At 44.9% G+C, this 27,725-nt stretch overlaps 1 protein-coding gene across 1 annotated transcript in view; it reads left to right on the forward strand.

Annotated features, from left to right (window-relative positions):
* Window positions 1-27,725, forward strand: part of gbe1a (glucan (1,4-alpha-), branching enzyme 1a) — a 194,692-nt gene that overhangs the window by 53,102 nt on the left and 113,865 nt on the right. Inside the window, exon 3 of the mRNA XM_083777724.1 lies at window positions 1,976-2,091. Coding sequence (XP_083633850.1) covers window positions 1,976-2,091 — 116 coding nt within the window. The remainder of the gene's footprint in view (window positions 1-1,975; window positions 2,092-27,725) is intronic.

A 27,725-nucleotide genomic window follows, 5' to 3' on the forward strand; every position in this document is an offset into this window, starting at 1 on the left:
ACTGCAACACTGTATAAATAACTATAAAAAGTTACTACAGTATATTGTTACATTGTGTGCACTTATTTCCGAATACAATTATTATAATTTCACTTTTTATTTGGCATTGACAAGTTGAAATATGTGTGATAACACGTTATAGAGGCTATTTTGCACCAAAATGAATGCAGGTGTGCATGCCTTGAGATTTTGACTTTTGGTTATTGGTGTCTTGGGCACGACATGTTTGAAAACCACTGCCTTATCTCACAAACCAGGCCCATAGCATAGCCCACCATCCAACCTATAGGCTATAGCCCACCACCCAGCCCTTTACCTACCACCCAGTGACTCAGGTATTAACCATTTTGTCATTTCAGTTAGCCTCATTCAGAGCTTGACTGGCTCTATTGCTGGAAAATGTATTTCTTCACAAACACTTTACTGCGTGTGCACACACGTCCGCACGCACGCACGCATGCACACACACACACACACACACACACACACACACACACACACACACACACTCAACACTTGCACATGCCCGCTTGGATGCACACACAGTCATGTCTGATTGATGTAGTGTTTTTGAAAGTGTTTTATATTCTGCTGTATTAAAGATGTGTAAAATGTACTGGATTATTACAGCTCCATTTGTCAGGGGGGGGGGTGTGTGTGTGTGTGTGTGTGTGTGTGTGTGTGTGTGTGTGCGCGCGACTGCGCGTGTGTGCAATGTCTGACTAATTTGTTCTGGCGCTTCTCTTCCTCTACAGTTAGAAAACTTCTAATCCCCGCTAAACAGAACCACTGTGTCAAAGCTTTCTGCACACAAAACGGTTTTCTCTGTAGATTGGAACTTTCGGATTGGGTTTCCGTTGTTCTGCTTTTGTACTTAATTTGTACTTTTCCCCGGCTGTGTTTTGGCAAACACAATTCCCTGAGACATAAATGTGAATGCTGCAGTCTGGGACCACCCACAGCATTTCACAGCCATTGAGGGGACACTCGACACTCTCTTTTCTTTACTAGGAGAGACGGTATAGGGAAGCTGTCAAGGAGATGGCATGGCTGGGACACTCTGAGACTGTAGCAAACTTGAAATTCACCACGTGAATCATAGCATCCCTATTCTAGAGCAAACATTCTGCCACAATAGGTCATCTGCAAGCTCACAACATGTCCCAATTTACCGCATTGTGAGCTTGTAGATCAGCTACATTTGGTGTACAGGGAGAAAAAGGAGGGGGCTTAGCGGTAGCATAGACCCCTGGGGGACTCCAGTCAGTGAAGTACAGTCAGTATGTAGGTTTTTAACCACTTGAACCCTAGAATCCCTATGCTGGGGGGTTACTGGTAGCAGATCCACAAGCTCAAAATGTGTCATATTGCACATTGTGCAACGTGACACAACACGTTGCACAACACGTTGTGTTGTGAGATTTTATTTAATTTCTTTCTCGGTGAAGTGATTTGGTGTAGAGTGGACTGAGTATATTGGTGACCCTGGTCAACTAATAAGTACTAGTTTACTAAGTATAGAAGTTTGCAGGCTTACTGGAGAGCATGTGACTCCAGAGATGTTGCGTCTTTCTCTGGGTAGCCTATACTGTTATTATTATTATTATTATACTGTACATAGTTTTAGCCCTTTGCATGATTCCTGGTCTAGGACAATCCAGTCGGAGAGCTTCTGAAGACCCCGTTAGTCAAAAATTGTGAGTTGTATTGTTCTGTGTGAGTGTGACTAAACCGTAAGCTCTGAAGAGTTAATGGCCATTGTCTCAGTTATCGAAATATACTGTAACAAGGTCATACACTGACAATACTTTAAATATGTCATGGACAACACAATAAAGTTAGAAACAACTTGTTCCATTGCTGTCCAACCATACTAGGTTTCACCTAGTCTAGTTTCTCTCCCCCGCTCTCTCTTCCTGAGACTGTTTAAGTGTCTATATGTTTCTCACTCTCCCCTCTCTCTCCATCTCACTAGATGGATGGGACAGCCAATCTCACCCATACACCAGGAAGGAGTACGGCAAATGGGAACTGTACCTTCCTCCCAAGAGAGACAAGTCTCCTGCTGTGGCACATGAGACCAAACTGAAGGTGGGTACCTTCTGTGCCAGCCTAGTACAGAATACACTCTGCACACTGACTCTGCAGTGAAAGTGCACTCCTATACAGTGCAACTTACAATGAGTGAGCTGACATATTCACAGCTCCCGTGAACTCAGCCATTAAGATAAGACGAGACTGAGGGGAAACTGGTTATTTCAATAGACAAGAAGAACAATTGAAATTGAATGAAAATCAATAGTAGATTTTGACAAATAATGTAATCTAACTAATAAATGCAATCCATGCGTGTCACCTGCATATTTGAAGAACTCACAGTACCGAATTGAAAATCCACAAATCTCTATCTCTCTGTCTCTGTGTCCACGTCCCTGTGTGCCCATATACTTTATGAGATCCCGGATGCCATAAAAATGACGTCATAGTACTGACATCAGAGACTGGCTTCCAAGTACTATGGGTACTGCACTACTGTAAGTACTCTGACAACGAGTACACTGCATAACTGTATGACGTCATACACTCGTTCAAAACAAACTAGAAAAAGTGCACTCCTCTGTACAACATTCAGCCTGAAAGTATTGGCATTTTAACAATGTGGCTCTAAACAATGGTGGTGTGCGCAGACATGTTTGCCTGCGCACACCAGATTCAGATTGTGGCTGTATCAAAGCAAAGTATCACCGAGATAGTGCTATTGCTGTTTTGGTCACTTTTCGGTGTGTTGTTATAAGTATTAACGGGACTCGGCTCGTGAAGCAATGGAGTATGTATTGGACATTACCGTGATTGACTGCAAACAATGATGATCGGTCCCACTCCCAGCCCATCAACATGATGAGTTCCAACTGAGACAGTTTGGGGGGGTGGGGGGGATTAAGAGGAATAGTATATAGATAGATAAAAATGTGCAGGAAAGTGTGTGAACCACTCCAGCTAGCTTTACTAGTCTCCTCCCTGTCTCTCTGGTTTGTTCCATCTCTCTGCCTTCCGTGACTGTCTGACAGGCAGGTGTTTTGGCTGCGAGGTGAGGAGGTGACTCCGCCGGGAGCCCTCTCCCCAGTAATTGGCTGTCACACACAGCTTCCTAAAGTTGGCAAATCGGATTTCTTGGCATGTGGCCGTGCAGGGGGTAAGGGCAGGGATAATATGGGAGGGTGCAGGCTTTAACCGTGGGTATAAGTGTGTGTGCTTAACCTCTTAGCAACCCTCTCTGCCCCCCCACCACATCTCTCTCTCTCTCTCTCTCTCTCTCTCTCTCTCACTCTGTTACAGTAGTCCTCTGCCCTCTTGACTGCCTGCCTGCCTGCCTGTCTGTCTTCCGTTCCCTCACGCTCTCTCACCTGACGCCCTGACACGCTGGCTCTCGTGTACGAACCTTGTTACTGCTGAACTCCCGTCTGCCTCTCCCCTTGTCCTCACCTTATCCATGTCACAGACTAGCCCATTCTGACCTGAGATCAGATTCATACGAGGTTTCCACTGGACACACACTGGTCTGATGAACCCATTCTGACCTGAGATCAGATTCTAAAAATGTCAGTCGTTCTTCGATTTTTTTCAAAAATAGCAGACCTACAAGCTCGTATCGCGCCACTCGGTGGCGCGATATGAGCTTGTAGATCTGCTATTTTTCAATAGCTAAAGCATAACATGATGCCAACACCAAAATGGGTGCCCGGTCAGAATGGGCTAACAACACAGCGGTATAGCTGGCAAAAAACGACGCCCCTATTCCCAGAAGGAGCGAGTGCATTTTACTGGCAGCGGCATCTGCCGCGGCTAAAATGCACTCGCTGTCCCTGTCCTGTTGTGTCTCTCTGGCAACTGTCCTCTTAACGGTACCTGCAAAAATCTACTGCAGTGTTCCCTCTCAAATCAGAATAGTTTTTTTATTGTTAATTTGTCAGGTACGTTTGCGTGTACATGGAATTGGCTCTGCGATAGATAAACATTTGGTAACACTTCCTATGAAGCCCATGTCTATTATACATGTTGTATTATTCCGACTGTAGGTCGCAGGTTACGATGAAAACCTGCAAAACCTGTCAGTCCGTCCGTCCGTCCGTCCGTCGATATGTCATGCCTTGTAACACGTCACGTCACCATATATGTTATTAGTGCAGTCGCGCCCGGCAGCCGGTATATTTATAGTCTCAATATATGGAGCTGACCTGTTCTGACATTCCATATGTTGATCTGATCTCATCAAACCCTGTACACTCAAGACACGCTCCATATATGGCCAGTACAGAATTCATTCCATATGTTGATCTGACCCCCCCCATGCCAAAGCGCCAGCGCTCGCCCAGCAGTCACTCAGGCGGATGTGTGCACTCAACCTCGCTTCTCGCCCTCAGGGCATCTTACTGGTATTTATAGTATAACTATGAACATTGTTACAATGCATTATGATATGCTTAATTATAGTTCTAATACGGGAATTCACATATGAAGCATTTTATAATGAATGACATATATGATAAGTCAAATCAACATCATCATGCTGGACAATCAGACATTTGTCTTGCAAGGATCCTAGTTAGTGATGCACAATGTAATCGGTAGCGTATCGAAATCGGCCATATTGGTATCCATTCGGTCTAAAAATAATCCAGATTATTTTCACCGATGTTGATGCATATCTCTGTCTCTTTAAGAGCGTCAGCTGTTGGCTGTTTTACCATCTACTTTCACCAGCAAAACAAAAAAATCAAATTCAATATAAATATGATATAATATAATAATGTAATATATCCGATATCATGACACTGCAAATAACCAGAGATCGGATTTAGGTCGTGAATTTAATGTCGTGCATCTCTAATCCTAGTATATTAATATTCTCATAGTAGTATTACTTTATTACACTCAAGCTCCTTGCACAGTGGCCGTTGCCGGGGTCAAAAAGCTGACGAAACCTTTACACTCTTCGTGTGACAATGTCAATGGTATTCCCAGAGTTTTATTTGTATTTTATTAAGAGAATTACCACTGCTGGATGTTACAGGATCCACATGGAACAAAGGCCAACATGCAAAGGCAGAGAGAAAAGGTGCAGACAATTTGTGCATTATAGATTATACCTGTAATCAACGTATAATCAATGGAGGGAAGCCATGGAATGTACTGCCGTTTGTGTTCACCTTCCCACTGGGCTTGCTATTGACCTACTTCAACTGACAGGGTGAAAGGAGAGAGCGGACGTGATGGAAAGGGAGGGATAATAGTCCTAACATCCAATTGTTATAACCCAAATCTTAACTGGGGATCGATGGAGCTTTAAAGAACAAGTTGTGGCAACATGTAAGGGTCTGCCATTAATCTATAAGATGTTACAATGCAATGCATACATACTGCAGCATACAGATACAATACAATACAATACAATACAAAACAATACACAATACAAGACAACAAAGGCACACAGTGACCCCGACCGTACAACATTAAAAAACCACACACCAACATAGCAAAAGAGGAAGAACATCACCTCATAACCTTCGACCCCTACCCTGTCTGCCCTCTGCAAGGACTCTGTTAAGGAGTGTGATTGACAGAGGGACAAAGGAATGCTTGTACCTATTATATTTGCACGCATGGACCTCGTATACCTCCTACCTGATGGCATTAGCCGATACTCAGGGTATAGTACATGGGAGGGGACGTCAGACACCATTTTCTTAACCTGTCCAATGGTGGCCTGCTCAAAGATGACCTGGGGGTGATCGGAGGTGTAGACATACCCATGATCTTCCCTGCCATTTTGGCTAATCTAAGGATCTCAGATTTGTATTTTACAGTTAGGTTTCCAAACCAACTGGTGATACCATACCTTAGAATTGACTCTATACTAGCTCTATAGAAGATCAGCATTATGTTTCTACTTACACCAAAAAGTGTACGGAGAAAATGAAGGCGTTGGTGTACTTTTGCACACATACTTGGGAGTGCCAGTTTAGATCACAATCCATGTGCACTCCTAGATATTTATAGGAGGTGACCTGTTTGATGTCATGGTATAGTATAGTCGTGGGTAATGACTATACTGAATGTTGTGTTCAGCTTTGATCTTTGTGTACAGTATATTTTTGGCAAGGTTTTTCAGCTTCTTGGCATGTGATTGTGTCAACATCTTAAACCAGATTATTTCCTTTAGAGTTAGCAAAGTCATTACCTGAATTTGCCTTTGGCATCACTAAATATTTACATACCGGTATGCAGCTATTTTTTGGAAACGGGCTAAGACACTGTATCTCTGTTTATCTGCTGGATGAATATATCTTTGATCCTTCAACACAACAGCAGACCCACCTCGTGGGCTGTTTTTGCAGGATTATGACATAATGACAGAATAGCTAGTTTAGCTACCCTAGGGTTCATGTGGTTAAATATTGCGATGCACCACTTGCTTCTCCTCAGACAGTGAGAGTGTCTAGCCCATTCTGAACGGGCACCCATTTTGGTGTCAGCATCACGTTATGCTTTAGCTATTTAAAAATAGCAGACCTACAAGCTCATATCGCGCCACCGAGTGGCGCGATACGAGCTTGTAGGTCTGCTATTTTTGAAAAATCGAAGAGCGACTGACATTTTTTGAATCTGATCTCAGGTCAGAATGGGTTCATCAGACCAGTGTGTGTCCGGCGGAAACCTCGTATGAATCTGATCTCAGGTCAGAATGGGCTAGTCTGAGGTCTGAATGTTCTCAGCAGTCCCCAGAGACCTTTGCCAGCCTGAAAATCAATATGAGCTACTTTGTTTTGAGTCATCTTCGATCCAAACGGATACTCTCACTCAGGTTAGTTCGATAAAGGTGAAGTGGCATGATTCCTGATTTTAAGTATATATGTGTTTGGGGGCTTTCAATATTCATGTCCCTCAATTACTGAGGAGTTTTTTGTCTCCACCAGGCCGAAGGCATGGGGGGAGAGTATGTTTTGCACTCCGTCCGTCCGTCCGTCCGTGTGTGTGTCCGTCTGTCCGTGTGTGTGTGTGTGTGTGTGTCCGTGAGCAGCTAATCTCGGCCACCGTTAACCCGGTCGATGCCAACATTTGCACACACACTCCCTGGATGCCAACGATGAACCTCTGCCCCAAACTTTCCAGAACGGCCTGTTATAGCGCCACCAGGAGGCCGCTTTGTGCAAAACAAGTTTTTGCACAGTACACCTACAGATTTTGTCCAAACATCACGCAAATTGGTACACAGTCTCTCTAGAGCCATTCAACGAAACCGGTCTTTCAGATTTCTCAGACTCCATCCTGATTTACTTTTGTTGCCCTTTTATCCAAACCACCAGATGAAGGCAAGCTGCAATGTCCTACATTCCTATCCTGGTGGAGACAAGTGCCCAGAAGGGCACTTTTTCTAGTTTTATTTGTAGCTGGTACAAGTAGTTTGATAATGCAGAACTCAGGCCAGGGGGTAGATGGCAGATGATGTTTCATGTTTGATGAAAAATAGAGTTCAAATAAGTACACACACAATTCCGTTTGATGTTCTGGCTGCAGGTGAAGATCTTCTTTGTTTTTACATAAGGTTGTTGAATTGTTCTCTGCTTTTATTTATATTGGTACTGAATGTATATATACTGTTGCCTTGAAACAAACCACTGTTGTTTTCTCAGTCTTTTGAACCAAAAAGACTATTTGTATTTGTTATCTACGGTATGTTTACGTCTTGTAGCTACGGTATGTCTGGCTGTATAAAAACAGCTCCATGAACAAACAAAATTGAGAAGTACAACTCACACAGTCTGACCGCTGACCTTTCTATTGGGACTTAGCTTACTGAACTTGGCTTTTATCAACATGAATATTGTACATTTTGCATGGTGCAGAACACCATGAGCATGCCAAGAAGGCAAAGACAACACAAGGATCTGTGAATAAGAGATGGAATCAAGGACAAGTACATAGAAGCCTGGGTGACTTTGAGAGAGGCAGAGAACGAGAGACGTGGAAATGCTGTGGGTATGTTTGCAAAGCATCGTGAGCGTGTTTGATCCTGAGGCGTTTTCAAAGTACTGTGGGATTCTGGGTAGCTGATTATATTGCAACACAGACGTGTACACAGGAAATCCTTTATTATTCCTTGCTGTTTTCTCTGCTCACTAAAACAATATATTCTATACACTGATTGTGTGTGTGTGTGTGTGTGTGTGTGTGTGTGTGTGTGTGTGTGTGTGTGTGTGTGTGTGTGTGTGTGTGTGTGTGTGTGTGTGTGTGTGTGTGTGTGTGTGTGTGTGTGTGTGTGTGTGTGTGTGTGTGTGTGTGTGTGTGTAAATGAAAACCATAGAGAGGTGTTCATTCTCGAGGTCGGCTGTACCTTTGACTATAGCCTGGAAGAAGCCTTTCTAACCAAAGTGCTGAAGTATCAGCAGCTAATGCAGACCATCTCACAGCTAGGCTACAGATGTAAACTTTTAGTTTGTATCTTTGGCAGCCTAGGGAATGTGCATAAGTTGGTTGTGAGGGGCTTACAAATGGCCGGCCTTTCCAAAAGGAGAGCCAAGCAGTTAGCGAGGTACTGCTCAGTTTCAGCCATTATAGGAAGCCGCTCAATTTAGAGAAGGCGTTGTTTCCTTTATCCATGATTTATGTCCGCTGCCCTGTGTCCGACATGTCAGCTGTACTGTATGTAACGATGCTTTGCCGTCCATGCACGTTGTAACTGGCTGCTCTCCCACTGTCAAACTGCACTGGCAGTGTTTATGTCCTTTGTACAAGGTATTCCTGTACTTCTCATTATGTGGACATAAATAAACATTTCAAGTGTGTGTGTGTGTGTGTGTGTGTGTGTGTGTGTGTGTGTGTGTGTGTGTGTGTGTGTGTGTGTGTGTGTGTGTGTGTGTGTGTGTGTGTGTGTGTCTGTGTGTGATTGTAATTGTGTAGTGTACACGTATCCGTATAGTGTCTGTGGTTGTAGGTGTATAATATTTATATGTGCATGTGTCAGTGCTGAACAGAGTCATAAGGTCTTGACTATGCATTATGCACAAAATTCTGAGGAATAAGCCCCCCCCCCCCCCCCACACACACACACACACACACACACACACACACACACACACACACAAGCAGTTTGTACCGCGGTGCCGATGGTGGAGAGCAACAGGGTACATACTAGAGCACAACAGGGTACATACTAGCTGCCATTTTCCCATCATCTCCAATGGAAGAGCATCCTCTGCAGTTGTTTTTGGATGTTGCATAAGCACAAGTGTGGATGGGGAGTGGGAGTGGATATCGTATCACGCAGTCCTCGAAAACAACTCACAATGTGCACCATGCAGACCTGACACAAACCTCGGGGAATGTTTTGAGCACCAGTGTACCACAGGAATACGATGCTGTTAAGTCTTCTGTGCTGATTTATCGGTGTGGCTGAATTTTCTCAACAATAAGCCACCGCCTAGTATTACAACATGGTAAGCACGGTTGTTTATCATAGAGATACACCTGAATTGAATATATAATGCAGCTATTACATCAAAATCAGACAATTCTCGCCACGCAGTATAACCCCGGGCTTCGTAGTACACCACAGCAGCACAGAGGCATGTTCCTCCCATTGCGGGTTGCTGCTTTGACACCTGAATTGAATTCACCTCTGAGGAAAGTTTTTTAAAAGTTAATCTTATATATTACCTGTAGCTCTGTGGTGGCTGACATTATAATTGCAAAATGCATCGTTCAGTAATACTGAGGGGTGAAAGACACATCCATTCTTTTTGGTATTTGGGGAGGAATTTCTCGGGAGCATGGACTCTTTTTAGTGACAGGAGGAGTACTGTCATCCCTCTCTCTGGCGTCTGCGTCGGACATTACTGTCTTTTGTTCCAGTGCTACGGTAACGTGAAAGCGATGCAACAGGGCTCATTAAAACAATAGAAATTATTTGCTACAGTAGTTGTTTATTACACACCATAGCAGGTCTCATAAAGAGACCAATGAGCAATGTTTCATAATAACATTACGGTCAAATTTTAAGTAGTTAGTACGTAGTTATTATTACTCTCTCACATCCCATTTGTGGTACTCCTGCAGTCAATGCTTTTCACGGTCTGTCTGTGTTTTAGACTGACTCTGTTTCAGAGAGGGAGTGACATTTGAGAAATGGGGTGTGTTTTGATGTGATGGATCTTGATCCCCTGGTCCATCACCTCCGATCCTCCAAAGCGCCTCTCCTCTTTCGTCTGTCCTCCCCTTTTACACCCCATCATTCCTCTCTCCACGTGTTCCTCACATAAAGGTCACCACGCTCCTCTCCTTCCCTCTTGTGCTCTTTTCCCGTGTGTCTGTCAGTCTGCCCTGTCTGTCTCTAGTATGTCTGTCTTGGGGTTTGACACCTGCCTCCTCTCCCAGTAATAATGATGGTTATGGGCTTACCTCCAGGCTTCGTCGTATACCTCAGTAATCACCTCCGAAAGTGCCATCACTTCATCAGGAGCTTCAAAGTGTCAACAGGGCATATGTGCGTGCGTGCGTGCACACACACACACACACACACACACACACAGATGCACACACAGACACATGTTTTATACATCAAAAATACATTAAAATGTTTGATTTGATACGTGCACACTGCTCATAATTTATATTTACGTTCACACATCAGTACAGGAACTAGATCCACCACTACAAATTCAAGTGTCATTATCAGTCAGGACTTTCTTTCATCAGAAAGTGGTGATGCGCATGCACGCGGACACACGACACACACACACACACACACACACACACACACACACACACACACACACACACACACATACACACACACACACACACACAGACACACACACACACACACACTCACTCGCGTCCTCTGTTGTGCACATGCTGTTCAGAGACATTAGGTAATGACAACTATTCAAACTTGACAATTTTAGAATTGCTTTTAATTATGAAAAGTCATGGGTTTGGGGGCGGAGGGGAGGGTCAAAGAATTCTGATTACCAAAAACTCTGAATTACTTTGAGCAAATTCTCTTTTGTCCTGGATTGAAATGATTACGGTATGCACTACGGTATGCACACTGTGCTCATAAATTGTTTTCCCACTTTGCACATATCTATTTTTAATGACATAATGAAATGTATCCTCATCCACAGAAAAACAGCTCGGGTATTGTTACAGTTACTGTTCTATTTAACATTGCTTCCCATTTATTTTTCTATGGAGCTTAACATATCACTGTGCCATCACAGATAGGTGGACAGGAGGATGGCGTCATTGTGCTGCCGGGCTATGGGAGATCGTAGAAATGTTTCACTAATGCAGACTGAACTGTCACAAGGTGTAGCAGTAACATTTTGGAACCAAGATTTGTTGGTATTGCCTCCCAGACAAAATGGCGAAAGGTGCGCCAGTGGACAAACATGGACTTCTTCCGTTGAATTCCAGAAAATATCCATTCATTCCATTGTAAAACTTAATGAACTCGTGCTTTGGTGCAGTGATTCTCAACAAATACTGCCTTTTTGTATTCTAGTTTCAGCCTAACTTGATTGTACCAGATTGTATCCATGACTAACAACTATCAAATTAGCTGATTGAGTTTTGAGTTGTACAATGGCCGTGCCTTTCAATGTTATAAAACTTTAAAGGTATATTCAGTGATTTCACTTAATTCAAATATCACTTCTTTTTTTGTTTTGTTGTGATAATCCTCCCTACTATAGTGTGCTGGCCATATAAGGAGTTCCTCCCTGTCCCCAGTTAACCCCTGGGGGTCAAAAAACCTTAGGTTTCGTTTTTGACTCTCTATCCTGATTGGACGAAAGGCTAGGTCCCACAGCCAAAAACGAAACCTAAGGTTTTTTGAGTGAAATCACTGAATATACCTTTAAGTCGCCACTCGGAAGGCATTTCTCATACAGCCGCTTTGAAAAGAAAGTGTGACACAGATCTAGCGGAAATACCAGATCTACAAGCTCACAACAAGTCTTAGCACGACATGTTGTGAGCTTGTAGATCTGATATTTCCAATGCACAACACTTGCACGCGACTGGATATAAACCAGAAATGAACCTTAGTGTAAGGAGGAAATGAAGGGGCTTCTCAAAACCGCCTACTCTATGGCGGAAAACTAATTGGCTTATTGAAAAAGTGGTCATCGGGTTAAATTCATCAGAGAGACGGAGTGTCCTTTCAAAAAGTGGCACAATGACACCAAGTTATGGAAGCTACCTTAACACAATTAAGACAAAACACGTGTGAGCACGTCATAAGGATCCCGACATATTGGTGCCTAGGACGTCCTAGCGACGTCCCAGCGACGCGGGGCGAGATAAGAATATTCAGAATTTTTCAATTTCTTTTTTTTTGGCATTTCACTTTTCGCTTGCCGTATGCTAACGCTCAGTGCAACTATTAGCTTGTCATTGACTCCCATGTTAGCGCGGCGGAAAGAATGACTCGTATCTCCTAATCCAGGGCGCTCTCCGCGGTGATGAATGGATCGATATGCTGGCGCTTCATTTCTGCTCCTCATCCGTCTCTCCCGCGAAATATGAACGCTTTTTGGAGCGTAAAACAATATATTAAGATGATCGGGGATGTGAGGTCCCTTTTGTAAAGTCAACTTTTTTAGGCAAGTGTTTCCTGTTTCATGGCTTTCAAAGTAAAAGCGATCAGACAACTCTGGCACTCTATAGCCTTTATTTTGAAGGCACTCCCGGTACTAAATGTGTTTGAGAAAGGTCTGTCAGAAAGGCACCAAGCTATTGCTCCACAAGTATACTCGTGGATTATGTTGACAAAGTTGTGCTAAAAAGTCCTGCGTTAACCTTAATAATGGATGAGTCCACAGACAGTTATCTAAGTACATTATACATGTAAGTACCCTACATAACTCATTAGTTAGGTAATGTGCATTACATAGATCACGGGTGGGCAACTTTGATGATGGTGAGGACCTCTATATTTCCACACTCACTCCAGAGGGCCACATTGCATATACTGCCGGTCAGAAACATCTTATCTCTGTATTTGATTTTTTTTTTTAAACAATTTAGAATTTTGATCTACAAGTTCAAAACGTGTCGCAATGCGGCGCATTTTGAACTTGTAGATCTGCTATTTTAGCTATTATTTCATTGGAATCCTGAATATTTTTTTTGCTATTTTTGAATTGGAATCCTGAGAAGTAAAAAATGTTATACATTAAAAAGATAATACAATTGTAATACTAGCCATTCAGCTACTTATTTCTCAAGAACAGATTCCGAGCTATGCTACTGTATCTATCAGCAGGGCCATTCAGAATGTGTATACATTGTTGATAGTGGGAATGAAATCATAGGCCCACCACAGGTAGTGGAGGGCTGAGGGCGGGCTAACCGGGCCAACATCCTGTTATACACATTCTATTGAGGCCTGCTCCCTATAGCCCCAGAAGGGCTGGCCTACTGGTCAGAGCTGGCACTGCAGGCGGGCCTGTGGATTTAGCACGAGGAAACCCTGTGCAGCTGGGGTTTCACATTGAGCACTTGGACACAAATTGTTGGTGTCCAAATTGAAACAATGCGGAAGTAGACCGTTCTTTCCCGGGTGCTGAAAACTGAGCAACTTTTGAGGATGTGAAACAATTGCTGACGGAAGAATTTAAATAGTGAGGGGAAAAAAAGAAAGAAAAAGAAACTTGCAGCAGATTCTACTGATGGTGCTGTTGTTGTGACAGGATGCCGCCAAGGAGTTGGAATGGAGTGGAATTCAACTCAGAGTTGGTAGGGGAGCATTGCACAGCGCAGCGTCTTGCTCTTGCTGCTAGTGACGCAACCAACAGTCCAACAGGTGAAAAAGTTTCAGCAGGATTTTAGGCCTTTTCTCTCTCTCTCTCTCTCTCTGTAACTCTGCTGCCAGAGGTAACAAGCTGCATGAATTGCAGAAACAGTTGATGAGCCCCAAGTGAAGTTCAGTTCACCCAGCCACCAGTGAGGTGGCTGTCATTTCACAGTGCTGTCAGCAGCGTGTAGAACTGAAAGCCCTGAGACATGTCCTGGAGCACATGGCTGTACAGTACTGCAGGACCCCTACAAAGCCAAAGGTCCACTGATAGCTCTCAGACAGTTCAAGCGTATTGTTTTGCATCAACTGGCACATTGTTTCACGTCAACGGCAGATTATTCCCATTGTCAGACGCTGACACCCACGTAGGCCTACACATGCCTGGAAAACTATTAGATTCACTCTGTTCTATTACTGCCTCACCAGTCACCACAAGGGTTTGTTCTCTTACCATTGTTCTATGTGCTGTACATGGTGAGTGCCCACATATTTATACTTATAAATATACTTTTTTTGAAGGGACAGACAGTAGGCTGACAGGAAACGGGAGAGAGATGGGGGAAGACATGCAGTAAAGGCCGTGTCGGGCTCGGGAGTCGAACCCGCGGCACACTGCGACTGGATTACCAGTCGGGGGCCCAGACGGTTACGCCACCGCCTGGGCCATTAGAGACACCTGGATGGAGGTTTTTTTGTCACCCAAAAACCACATCTACACGTTATTATCCGCCCATTATCCAGCCGCATTTATTATACAACCCAATTTATATATCCGCCCCAACTGCACCGCAGGGATGCACACATGGGATTCTATATACAGTAAGTACTTCTACAAACAATGTCACTCTGCACTGTCGAGCATACCGATGTTACGTAGCATATTTATCTAAATTACTACTGCTCAGCCCATATGTGCTTTACTACTGTACTTATTCATTTATCCTCCTTACTGACATGTTTGCACTATTGGTGAGATGCGAAAATACTTTTCGCTGTACTATACTTGTACTGTACAATGACAATAAATGGAATCTCTCTCTCTCTCTCTAGCGACCATATAAATATGTCCATTAGATTAGATTAGATTAGATTAGATTAGATTAGATTCAATTTATTGTCACTGCACATAGTATACAAATACTTTGACAATGAAATGAATAGTGGCGTCCAACCAGAGTGCAATACAGTAATGCAATAATGGGAATAAATACACTTGTTGTTGAATGTACAGAATGTACAGAATGTACAGTAATATATAATGAAGGTAATAAATAGAAAAATAGACAATGAAGTATAAATATAAATGAGGAGTATGCATATATATACACACCCACCCACACAAGCCATAAGCCATAACATGCTAGCCTGGTTAATAAACCAGACCGAATCAGCCGTTGGCAAAACAAAATTTGCCTGCCAGCGGATTACGGTCTGGAGAGGCTCAATTGTACGCCCATTTCCTACACCAGAGAAATGGGGCGGCCAATCGGGACACGGTATGCAATATGGGCGGGCTTTGGTACAGTGACTTTCAATGCTTGAGACCTTTGACTGACAGTAGCTCTGACCAATTGCGTCAAAGAGAAAATGTTTCAACCCGCCGCCCTGGAAATGAAATCCAAGCTGAGCCTCCCCAGACTAATATCCCGCGGTCCGTGCGATATTAGTCTGGTTTATTAACCAGGCTAATAACATGCTAGTGTATGTATGATGTGAGCATGAGAGTTCAGATGGGAAGGAGGAAGGGGGGACGGAAGGGGGTATCATTGTTCAGTGTCATTGAAGAAGGGGCAGAGTTCAGCAGGCAGTGTTCGCCCTACGCAGACATCTTTGGCGCTGTAGATCCTCAATGGACGGGAGTTGGGAGCCAATGATGTACTGGGCCGTTTTTACTACCCGTCGCAGTGCCTTCCGATCAGACACTGTGCAGCTGTTGTACCACACTGAGATGCAGTTAGTCAAGATGCTCTCAATGGTGCAGCGGTAAAAGTTCACCAGAATTCGGGGATCAAGGTGAGCCTTCCTCAGTCTCCTTAGGAAATAGAGACACTGCTGCGCCTTCTTGAACAGGGTGGAGCAGTTGAGAGCCCATGAGAGGTCCTCAGAGAGGTGAACACCCAGGAACTTGAAGCTGGACACCCGCTCCACGTACCGCCCGTTGATGTGGATCGGGGTGTGGTCACAGCGGTTAGTTCTCCTATAGTCCACAATTAGCTCCTTGGTCTTCGTGGTGTTGAGAGCCAAATTATTGTCAGCGCACCACGCGGCCTGTAGGCCGACTCGTTATATTGTTTTTAATCAGGCCTACCACCGTGGTGTCATCCGCGAACTTGATGATGGTGTTGGAGCCAAGCACCGGAACGCAGTCAAAGGTGAAGAGGGAGTAGAGGAGAGGACTAAGCACACAGCCCTGTGGTACGCCGGTGTTCAGTGTCAGGGTGGAGGAGGTGTGATTGTCCAACCTAACAGACGGGGGTCTGTTGGTCAGAAAGTCCAAAATCCAGTTGCAGAGTGTGGTGCTGATGCCAAGGTGGTGACGTTTGATGACCAGTTTAGAGGGGATGATGGTATTGAATGCGGAGCTGAAATCAATGAACAGCATCCTTACATAGGTGTTGGTGAGTTCCAGGTGAGTGAGGGCAGTGTGAATTGCAGTGGAGATGGCATCCTCAGTTGACCTGTTGTGACGGTAGGCATACTGACATACTGGCATACCAGGGTCGGGGGTAGGCAGGTTTTCAGGTGAGCCAGTACCAGCCTCTCTAGGCACTTGGTGATGATGGGGGTGCCACAGGGCGGAAGTCATTCAGGCATGTTGCTGTGGAATGCTTTGGTACTGGCACGATGGTAGCTGTTTTGAGACAGACAGGAATGACTGCCTGAAACAGAGAGAGGTTGAAAATGTCACAGAAAACTCCTGCCGCAGCTGCTCAGCGCATGCCCTCAATACACGACCAGGAATGCCGTCAGGGCCCGCAGCCTTCCGTGCATTCACCCTACTCAGTGTGGCGCACACCTCACTGGTAGAGAGCGTGAGCGGATGGTCACCTGGTGGAACGCCGGATTTGGTGGCGGTCTCACTGTTGTCCCGGTCGAAGCGAGCGTAGAAGTGGTTCAGCTCGTCGGGCAGAGAGGAGCTGCTGGAAGAGGGGGTGGAGTTATGGGGTTTGTACGCTGTGAGTGCCTGAATGCCTTGCCACATGCGCCGAGAGTCAGAGTTGTTGAAGTGCTCCTCTATCCGCAGTTTATATGCATATTTGGCCCTCCAGATGCCCTTCTTCAGGTTAGCCCTGGCTGAGCTGTAGGCCTCCGTGTCACCAGCCCTGAAAGCAGCGTCTCGTGCCTTTAGCAGTAGGCGGACCTCAGCATTCATCCAAGGCTTCTGATTGGGGAATGTTTTTATTTTCTTGTGTGTAGTGACATTGTTTATACATCTGTTGATGTAGTCCAAAACAGAGCCAGTGTATATCAATGTCCGTGAGGGAGTCCTGGGTGGCCTGGGTGGAAAATATACTCCAATCAGTGTGCTGGAACTGCTGCTGGAGTGAGCATTCAGCTCCCTCTGACCTTACTGTGGGTTTTATCAGTTTAATGACAGGTAAATATGAGGGGATGAGGAACAGTGAAATGTGGTCTGATTGACCCAGATGGGGGAGGGGAATGGCTTTATAAGCCTTGGCAATGTTTGCGTAAACATGGTCCAGTGTATTGTCTCCTCTCGTGGCACAGGAGACATGTTGGTGAAATTTGGGTAGCACTGTTTTCAAGTTGGAGCGGTTGAAATCCCCAGCCACGACAAAAGCTGCGTCTGGTTGAGCAGTTTGCAGCTTACTGATGGCTGCCTGAAGCTCTTTCAGTGCTACTTTAACATTGGCATCCGGAGGAATGTACACAGCAACAATAATGGTGGATGTAAAAGGTGGGAGGTGGATGTGAAAAGAAGGGTCTGCACTTAATCAGCAGGTATTCTACACTAACAGAGCAGTAACTCCCAGCCAAGGTAGCGTTAGTGCACCATGTTTTAATTACATAAATGCAAAGTCCGCCCCCCTTGCTCTTACCGGAGTCTGCTGTTCTGTCAGCTCTGAAAACGCAGTGTCCTTCAAGCTCGATCACACTGCTGGGGGGGAACAGACCCCCATTCCGAAACACCGCCATTCAGAAACACCGCCATTCAGAAACCCGGTTAGGGTTAGGGTTATGGTTCTGAATGGCGGTGTTTCTGAATGGCGGTGATACTGTCACTGAGCCATGTGAAAATCAAAATATTGCAGTCCATCATCTTATTCTGTGAAGTGATTCGGAGCCGCAGCTCGTCCATTTTGTTCGCCAGCGATCGCACATTGGCGAGGAAAATTGAAGGTAGCGGTAGTCGATGGGGGTAAAGCTTCAGCCTAGCTTGTATCCCACCCCGCTTCCCCCGTCGTTGCTTGCGGTCTCTATACGCCGCCTCCGGCTGCTGCTACTGAAGGACTGCCCCGCGGTGCCTTCACGATCTCCAGCAGGAGTTGGCTGTGATCCAATACAACGTCTGTGCAGAGTAGTCCTATATCCAGGAGTTCGTGTCGGTTGTATGATGTCAACGCACGACAGTATTGTGTACACAGAGTCAAGAGTAGTAGTGAAATGATCACCGTATTCCAAAGTCTGGTTAGACGCTGAGCCTCGCGTTCTGGACGCGCCGCCATCTCGCTGTTAGCCACCTGTCACCTGTCACCTGTCAGTGATATATGTATAATATATAATATAATATAATATCCATGGTAACGAGCCCCCCCCCCCCCCCCCCCCCCACTTGCCGGTCTTCATTAACTTTCTCACGTTGCAACGCGACGTCTTTTCATAAGGCATATCCAGTCTTTTCATAAGGCATATCCAGTCGTTAGGGTTAGTTTCTCTGTCACCATAGCTGGCTGGCTGTAGTCCACTGTGTTGTTTTTCTTTGGACAAGTAGCCGGCGGCTAATTTGTGCCCGATGGAAAATTAGGCAATATTAAAATACTACGCATGTACACCAAGATTTTGTGCGTTTTTAAAAGCTATAATAGACCTATAGATAGATGTCACTAATTTATTTCCCACATTATTTCAATAATGAATGCCATAACGCATGACGACTCCTACTTAAAGCTGAATACAGTTGATTCAAAACTGAGTTTTCAATGCATGTTTTTTTCTTTATTCTTTAAACATAGATAAAGCATGCTGAATCTTTTCTATCAAGCTTTTGTTTGCATGCATTATTTCTCTCTTTCTCTTGTGGCATGGTTTTTCAGAACCTTTGAAAATCAAAGATTGTAAAGTGGGCCAGTAAGAGTCTATATGAGTTGTATGTGCAGTACTCCTCTCTGCTACTGCATGAGGCAAACTGCTATTCTGCAGAATCGATCCAATTCTCATAGTGAATTTCACATTCTTCCCTTGATCGATGGTTTAATCGTTTAACACACCAAGCTGTTAACACTGGAAGATTTAAAAAGTCCTTCATCCCTGCAGCTGTTGCACTACTTATACTACATACTTAAATAAACATAGCTGACAGAAATGTTTATCGTTTAGTAGATTCCCCTAGTGTCTATGTGTTGTTATTCTACCTCATGTTTATTCATTGCCTCTGTTTTGTGTTGCATTTTGTTTATATTATAAATTACTGCGGTTTTAAGAAGTTATCAATACTAGTCCTTACCCGTTCTGAATATATGAACAGCAAATGATGTTCATTGTGGGTAATGTGATGGGGGGGGGGCGGTTGTTTACAGATGGTGTTGTGAAGTTGGGTTGGGCACAAAAGTAGGCTAATTAAACGTAAGTTTAATAAGGAAATGCTGTAGTACAATCATAAGTACACCATTGATGTGAGATGTAAATTTGGTGGTGATATTCTGTCTATAAATGGAAGTTATTGAATATTTTCGTTCACGTTAACATGCCCCCGTCAGAACTGTCAGAGCTGGCTTTCAGGTGCCTGTGCCACGCAACCCGCGCGTTGGCTGCGATGCTTCCCAAAGAAGAAGTTATGTCGACTGACGCAAGAGTAGCTAGTAGTATCTGGGTCCAAGTTGTTTTCCCCGTGTGGGTCTGTTGCGCAGAGAAATGTGTCCCAGTATTAATCTGTGTCTGTCCCAACATGCATTTCACTGGTGGTGACACATGATTAGCGGGGAGATGTTTTTTATTTTAACGCAAATTAATTTAATTAAGATGAATGTTACTTTATTGTATGCTGGTACACCATATCTGCTACCTTCAGGAAGGAGATAACATTTTCTTCGTGGCATGTTTGTTGTATGTAATATCTGACCATATGTAACGGTCAGATATCGCTATCACTGCTACGAATTATTTATATCATGGGTTGTGAATGATCTCCTCTTAGGATACGATTGATAAAGGGAATGCAATGAAAATAGCCTAAATAAGCAAGCAGAAAACAGTCAGAAACAAAACTCACGTTAACCTTTTATCTCAAGTCAAATGAAGGAATCGACAGTATTTGTATAAATGCATGGTAGGGAAATGTTTTCATGGCAAGGACTGTAAAATGTACACTTATTAGCCCACAGACCCCCATTTGAAAAGTATGAAAGACCCCAGTTTGACATGCAGCACAGAAAGTATGGACTGTCGCACAGGTATTCCCAAATGTACAGTGTGGGTAATGTGATGTAATGGATCATATTATTGATATATGTATTTTGAGGAAGAATTGCTTTAATATAGACTTGTTCACTGAAAATGGAAAAACAGTACATCATAGTCATATATAGAACTGAAAGTGTCAAACAGTCATTGTCATGTTAGTAGTGTAGTAATTGCATTTATGTATGTATATACCGGTAGTTTCATGGGCAAATGTGGTTATTATGTATGTGGCTTGGCCCAGTGAAAGAGGAAATGTTCAGCAGTTCAGTTTGATGGTCAATGTGTTAATATTTCTTTGTATACAACATTGTTCATGTCGGTACGTTTGGTGTTGTCCTCCTCATTGATTAGCAAGATTCGGAGTTGCTGGGGGTTGCCAACTCTGCTTGCTGCCACATAGAGTTGTCCATGTGAAAAGAAGTCTTTCACAGAGTATACACCTACTCGTGACAGTGACTGACCTTGTGACTTGTTGACAGTCATGGCAAAGCAAGGGCGTACAGGAAACTGTTTGCGGGTGAGTGTGAAGGGGAACATATTCTCAGACGGTGAGAAAGGTATCCTAGGGATGAGTAGCTGGGCGCCGGCATGGACCCCAGTTACCAGCTCTGCTAGGAGAAGATGTGGGCGGACTTGCTTCAGGATGTAGCGTGAGCCATTGCAATGGCCATGTACTGTGTCAAAGTTTCGCAGTAGCATTATGATCATGCCGACCTTCAGTGACAGGCGATGTGGTGGCATGCCTGATGGACAAAGTGTGTTGAGGAATTCCACTGGGTACTGATGGTTGTCATGTTGTTCCACAGAATCCACACTGTGGAAGATGTGCTCCTGACCTGGGAATTTGTGGGCAATGTATTGATTGACTGTGTCCACTTCTGCATTGGTTGGGCAGAGGATTGCTCTCTCACAAAGCCACTGATGGTCGGTCATATTGTGTGCAAGGTTGTGAAATACCCAGTCGACCATTTCGTGCAGAGTTGATCCTGGCATGAGAAAGCGATCCATTATTGTGACTGTAAATTCTCCCTTATCCTGAATAGTGGGGATGTTCCCCTCGCCCAGATCAAGCAGAAACTGGTGGAACAAAGTGTCATCTTCCATGCTCCCTGCTGTTGCATGTGTTATGCGCATGTTGTTGGTGAGTTTCATGGTTTGAACATGGTTCCAGAGAGGGGAACTCTTCAGGCATCGTGAAATTATCTGAGGTCGTGTGCCATGGGGAACGACTGGTAGGATCTGGCGCCAGTCTCCACTGAAGATGGTGGTAATACCTGAGAGTGTAATAACAAAGTTGCTGCATTATAGACAATTATTATGGAAGTGATACTATATTGTGTTTCTTTTGTAGTTGTGTTTGTCTTGTAATGAAGATTGGCTGGCAAAGGTGTTGGCAGCTGTTATTGTTGTACATAAAAAGGCCACAATATAGTCATTCATGCCGTCAGAATGTACAGTAATAAAGTGTATACGTTTGAATGAAGTCTTACCTCCAAATGGTGAGTTAGGACAGTCCCTGAGTTTCCGGAATGTGCGGTCGGCAGCTTCAACAGCACGGCGATCCATCATGGACACCTCATCAATGACGAAGAGAGAGCACCGACGGATGAGCTCTGCTGTACTGGACGTAGTACCGATAGCACACATTGACTCCTCTGTGAGTACAATGGGACACTTGGTGCGGCTGTGAAAGGTGGTTCCTTTTGGAAGTAATGTTGCAGCAATTCCACTTGAGGCTGTTGCAAGGGCTACTTTTCCATCTGCACGCACAGATTTAAGGATGAAGGTAAGTGTGAAGGTCTTTCCAGTACCCCCACTTGCATCAAGTGCAATAAGCTTGCCACGGTTGTTCTGAACACTTTCCAGGACACAATCTGCAACTGCTCTCTGTTTGTCATTTAGAAGGTGTTGTGTTGCATCAATGTAACGCTGCAGCTCAGGAACATTGTGTTGTGTCTCATGTCTGATGTCATGGGGTTCGGTTTGTCGAATGAGATCACGATTTGGCTGAGGGAGATTGAAGTTGATAGTGAGGTCATATACATATCGTTCAAGATGCTGCTGAATCTCCAAAAGTACCTGGTTGAGTATGTTGTCATTTGGTTCGGTAAGGCCTGCAGCATGTGTGAGGTCTTCTGAAATGGAATGGTTGTGTCTTTGCCAGAATTGAATGTGGTCTTTCCTTAGTACAAATATGAGTATGTGTGCGAAGATCTCACGTAGCTTAGGGCCAAATGCAACCAATGCTGCTTCTTCCATAACCATGTCTACTTCATGGTCATCCTCACAGATGCCTCGTGCAATGCAGGCAGCAGCGTATGTGTCATGCACAACTCCATTAACAGAGCGAAGGTCGTTGTAGCAGGTTGGACCTTGAACACGGTAGAGCAACATCCGCATGAAGTACAGGTCAGTGTTGTGAGGAGTAAAGGCAAGTACAGGAATGCGCCCAATTGTGTCAGCCAGTTGGTCTTGGTTATGACCACCACTCCTTCTCTGTTTCCTGCGCTTGAACGTCTTGTTGGTGAAGGAGAAATGCTTGAAGACGTCTGGGTAAGTGATGTGTCTCTTATCAGGATTATCTTGCATTGCTGTGAAGTAGGCTGTGAGAGTTGTACGCGGTGGTCCGGAATCAATGAGGGCCTGGGCATCTTCGTCATTGTCGAAGGTGATGAGTTGCTGTCCTTCCAAATGGATTGCCAATTGTTCAACAGGTGGATATTTCTTTTGGATAGGGAAGTCATAAATCCTCCAGAAAGCTTCAGAGGCAGTGATGTAGCGTGCCACCTCATATTGTGTGATTTCATCATAGCGATCAACACTGACCATGCATACGTCGGGACCTTTGTCAATGTATTTGTAGAGATACTTGACTGCAGTGACAGAGCACACGACCTCAACATTGATATGAGCCTCATATCTGAGAGATAGGTATGGGTTAAATGGAACAACCCACTGGTTGGTGATGAGGAATTCTATGCCACCCCTGCCAGTCTTCAAAAACGAACAGCCTGGTGCTCCATGTGTTTCTTCTCGACGCCTATATAAAGGGTAGGAGCTCTCAGACATGGCTGTGTCTGTCCTGTATTCTTTTGGGAATCCTTTTGTGCACTTGCCCTTGTCCATACAGGAAGAAGTCATGTTCAGTGCACCACATGGTCCATGTATCATGTTATTGGCGATCACACGATGCAGTGTAGGGTTAGTGGTGGCATCGGGGATTTCTGCGGATACAATGCGGTCAATGTCAGCAGGGACGCGAGGCTTGTCAGCAGGAAGCAGCGTGAACAGTGCATGTGCATGTGGGAGTCCGCGTTTTTGTGTTTCTTTGACTGTGACATATGCATCTACACGACCAAAGATTTGTTGGTTATATACGTCGTTGATCATCGCGTTCCACTTCATGTGGAAGACCCGTGCAATGATGTCAGGGCGGTCGTGAGGCTGTTGGCCTGGCAGAAGTGACTGGGTTATTTCCTTCCATTTTGGATTACAGGTCATAGTGATGAATAAATCCGGTTTTCCTTTTTCACGAACGATAGCCATTGCGTCTTGGAACTGGTGTGTATACCAACGTGGTGATCCGTAGAGAGTAGAGGGTAGTATTGTGATCCTTCCTGGAAGGATGGCTTCATCAGATGCAATGGCATCTTGTACACATTTGTACTTTTCTGCTTTGAGTGTCTTCTGATTTTTGCGCATGAATTTTAGTCTTTGGCCCTCAATTTTCACTTGCTGATCACATACAAACTGTTGGCTCAGTTTCCCTGTAAGAAAAATAGTAAATGTAAGACAATGTCATGTTGTAAATGCAGGGCTTAGGGTGGAGGCAAATGCAAAATATGTGGAATGAGGGTATGTGAATGGAGGTATTGTACTGCGTAGTTGTAAGTGTGGAATTAGGTACATTACATATATGTGTTATGTGAAGTACCTGCACGGAGGAACAAATTGAAGTGAGTTGCTGGGTCACGTAGTTGAAGATGGTAGCGATAGAAGTCTGTGGCAGTGATCCCCTGTCGACCATCAGGTAGTCGTTGATTGAGTGCGAGATGATAGCCATAGTCGCCTTCAGGGTAGAGCAGTACATAACTGAGGGGATCATAGAGTGGGTGAAGAGGGTTGATCCGCTTTGGCCCACCACTCCGAAGTTGTATCTGTACGTCGATGGGTCCAAACTGTTGGTTTTCTGTAGCTCCTGGAACAATGACAGCAATGTCTGTGCCACTTGGGAGGTTGACTGTACCTGTGTGGGGAGGGGGGAGGGGGTTGTGAAAATTGTGTCTGGAATGAGTATAGTAGCTGTAGTAATGTCTGTGAAAGGTTGTATTTGCGATATTGTGATCAAGGATGTGTAGTGTCATGTGGAGTGGTGTAGCGAATGTGACAGTGTTGTGAGTTACAAACCTGGGTGGATGTTCCGTGGAGCGTTGGCACTGAGGTTGATGTACATCTCTGTAGCAGGATCCTTAGCAGCAAGTTCTGCAGCTGTTTTAAACTGTTGTATGAGAGGGTTACAGTTGTGCAAAGCTGCCTGTGCTTGTTCCAGTAGGTGTTCGTCGAGGTTTTGGTTCGAATGGTGTGCTCTGCGGTTGCGCAGTTCATGTTGTGGATCATGCACATAGATTTGTGCAAAACAGGGTATAGCAGAATCGGATTCAGGAAGTAGAGGGCCAATTGTATGATACATCTTGCCTTGAATACGCAGGGTTGGGTTGAAGCCAGGTTCTGGTTGGGGTTGTGTCATTCCAATGGAGGCCATAGCCAGAGCGTTGTTGTACCTTCTGGCATCTCGCACAAAGTGTTTGTTTAGAAATAATTCTCTGATGGTCTGTGGAGGTTTGGGAGGGATTGAACCTGGTTTGGGGCTGTCAGGGTCGTAACGGAGATCGACACGACCATTGGAACAGCAGAATCCTGGTCTCTCCTCTTTCCAACAATATGCGCCACATGCTGAGCACTTGGAGCATTCGAAAAGGCTGACTGTGCCGAGTGTGTGTGTGGCATCATACAGAGTCTCATCAAAGTATTGCATGTCATCAGGACATGCTGTGCGACGTCCTTGTTGCGTTGTTTGAGCCAACCTCTGAGTGTACAGTGCTGCGCGTGCAGTAGCGTGAGCAGTAGTGTCAACACGCTGCCGGTGGTCATGTTGGGCAGGTGTTTCTGCTGCGCGGGCAGTAGCTTGTGCAGTAGTAGCAGCACGTAGACGGCGCTCATGTTGGCCAGGTGTTTCTGCTGCGCGGGCAGTAGCGTGTGCAGTAGTGTCAACACGCTGCCGGTGGTCATGTTGGCCAGGTGTTTCTGCTGCGCGGGCAGTAGCGTGTGCAGTAGTGTCAACACGCTGCCGGTGGTCATGTTGGCCAGGTGTTTCTGCTGCGCGTGCAGTAGCGTGTGCAGTAGTGTCAACACGCTGCCGGTGGTCATGTTGGCCAGGTGTTTCTGCTGCGCGGGCAGTAGCGTGTGCAGTAGTGTCAACACGCTGCCGGTGGTCATGTTGGGCAGGTGTTTCAGCTGCGCATGCAGTAGCGTGTGCAGTAGTGTCAACACGCTGCCGGTGGTCATGTTGGGCAGGTGTTTCAGCTGCGCGTGCAGTAGCGTGTGCAGTAGTGTCAACACGCTGCCGGTGGTCATGTTGGGCAGGTGTTTCAGCTGCGCGAGCAGTAGCTCTTGAAGTAGCTTCAGCATGTAGACGGCGGTGACGTTCGGCAGGTGTTTCTGCTGTGCGAGCTTGTTGTTGTGCGTTTGTCCTAGTACGCCTTTGCGTGTCAAGTGAAACAGTGTTTGGGGTTGTTGTGGGGTTATTTTTTTTCTTTTTCTTTTTTGTGCTGAACTTGGTTTTCCGCTTTGGTCTAGTTTGTGTATTTGGGGCACGGGGAGGAGCAGTAGCACTGGCGGTGGATGGGTTAGGGTCGCCTTTGAACTCAGCAGGTTCTAGAGAGAAAGAGAAAGTCATTGGATGGCGGCCTGAATTGTGGAAGAGTGAAGCAGACATGTGCACACTGCACAGCAGTGTAAAGGACAGCACACGTTGGCTATGACACAGACATAATGTGGATTGTAGGAAACACACAGACAACACACAGACAGAGTAAATAAATGTGTAGCATTCATGAGTTATTAATAGTGATGGAGAGAGTTGTGTGCATGATAGGACATATTTTGTGGTTATGTTGTGAATGAGTTTAGTAGCAAAAATGCAGTACAGGGGAGAAAAAGGAGTAGTTACCTGTGGGCAGAGGCCTTTCCAATGAGGGGGGGCGTGTCCTTGTGTGGTGCCTGTCCGCATGGTGCTGACCTGAGAAGGTAGTGGTGAAAGGGTAATATTGTTTTAGTATGAGAAGTACTGTTAAACTGTATCTATCTGTCATCTGTGGAACAATTGTGCATTATTAATGCTGCATTAAGGCAGTCAATGAAAATGTAGTTGTAGTAGATATAATGCTTGACACTGGTAATGGGAAGAGCAGTAGTTACCTGTGGCCAAAGGTGTTTCCAATGAGTGGCTGCGTGTCCTTCTCTGGGGCCTGTCATCATGTTGCTGAGCTGAGAAGGTAGGGATGAAATGTAAATATTGTGTTATGAGAAGTAATGAGAACTTCTATATAATTTGACTGGAAGAAGGAGAGTAGTTGCTGGAGGAGTGGCCAATGAGGCACACACACACACACACACACACACGCACACACACACACACAGCAGGGGAGTGGGGGAGGTGTGACACTGGTACACACACACACACACACACACACACACTCAGTGTCATCAAATGTGTAAGCTAAGAACGTAACAGTGGTGCCTTGCTATGCCTTGAACTGAAGTCTATTTGCATATCAATTGTTCCACACTCCACAGGCAGGAAGCCAATCTATGGCTGAGAAGACAGTGATTCCAAATTCTTGGTGTGATATTTGATCTGATATTATCTTTAGAGTCTCAAAATAGACCACCTGGGGTTTTGACCTTCCTGCTTAGCTGATAAGTGACACAGCCATTATTTAGGGTCGGGGGCTACAGTTTGTCTATGCATTTTATGACACACACACACACACACACACACACACAGGGACAAAGGTGACAACCACTGCATGTTACAGATGTATAAAGAGATGGGTTGGGGAGATTGGTTGGGGGTTAGAAAACGGAGGGGATCATGATGAAACTATCAACTATAAATATATACTATATTGAGCTATAGATATATATTATAAAGTGCTATGAC

Source organism: Protomyctophum parallelum (genome assembly GCF_964188405.1).
Source record: "Protomyctophum parallelum genome assembly, chromosome: 1".
NCBI lineage: Eukaryota > Metazoa > Chordata > Actinopteri > Myctophiformes > Myctophidae > Protomyctophum > Protomyctophum parallelum.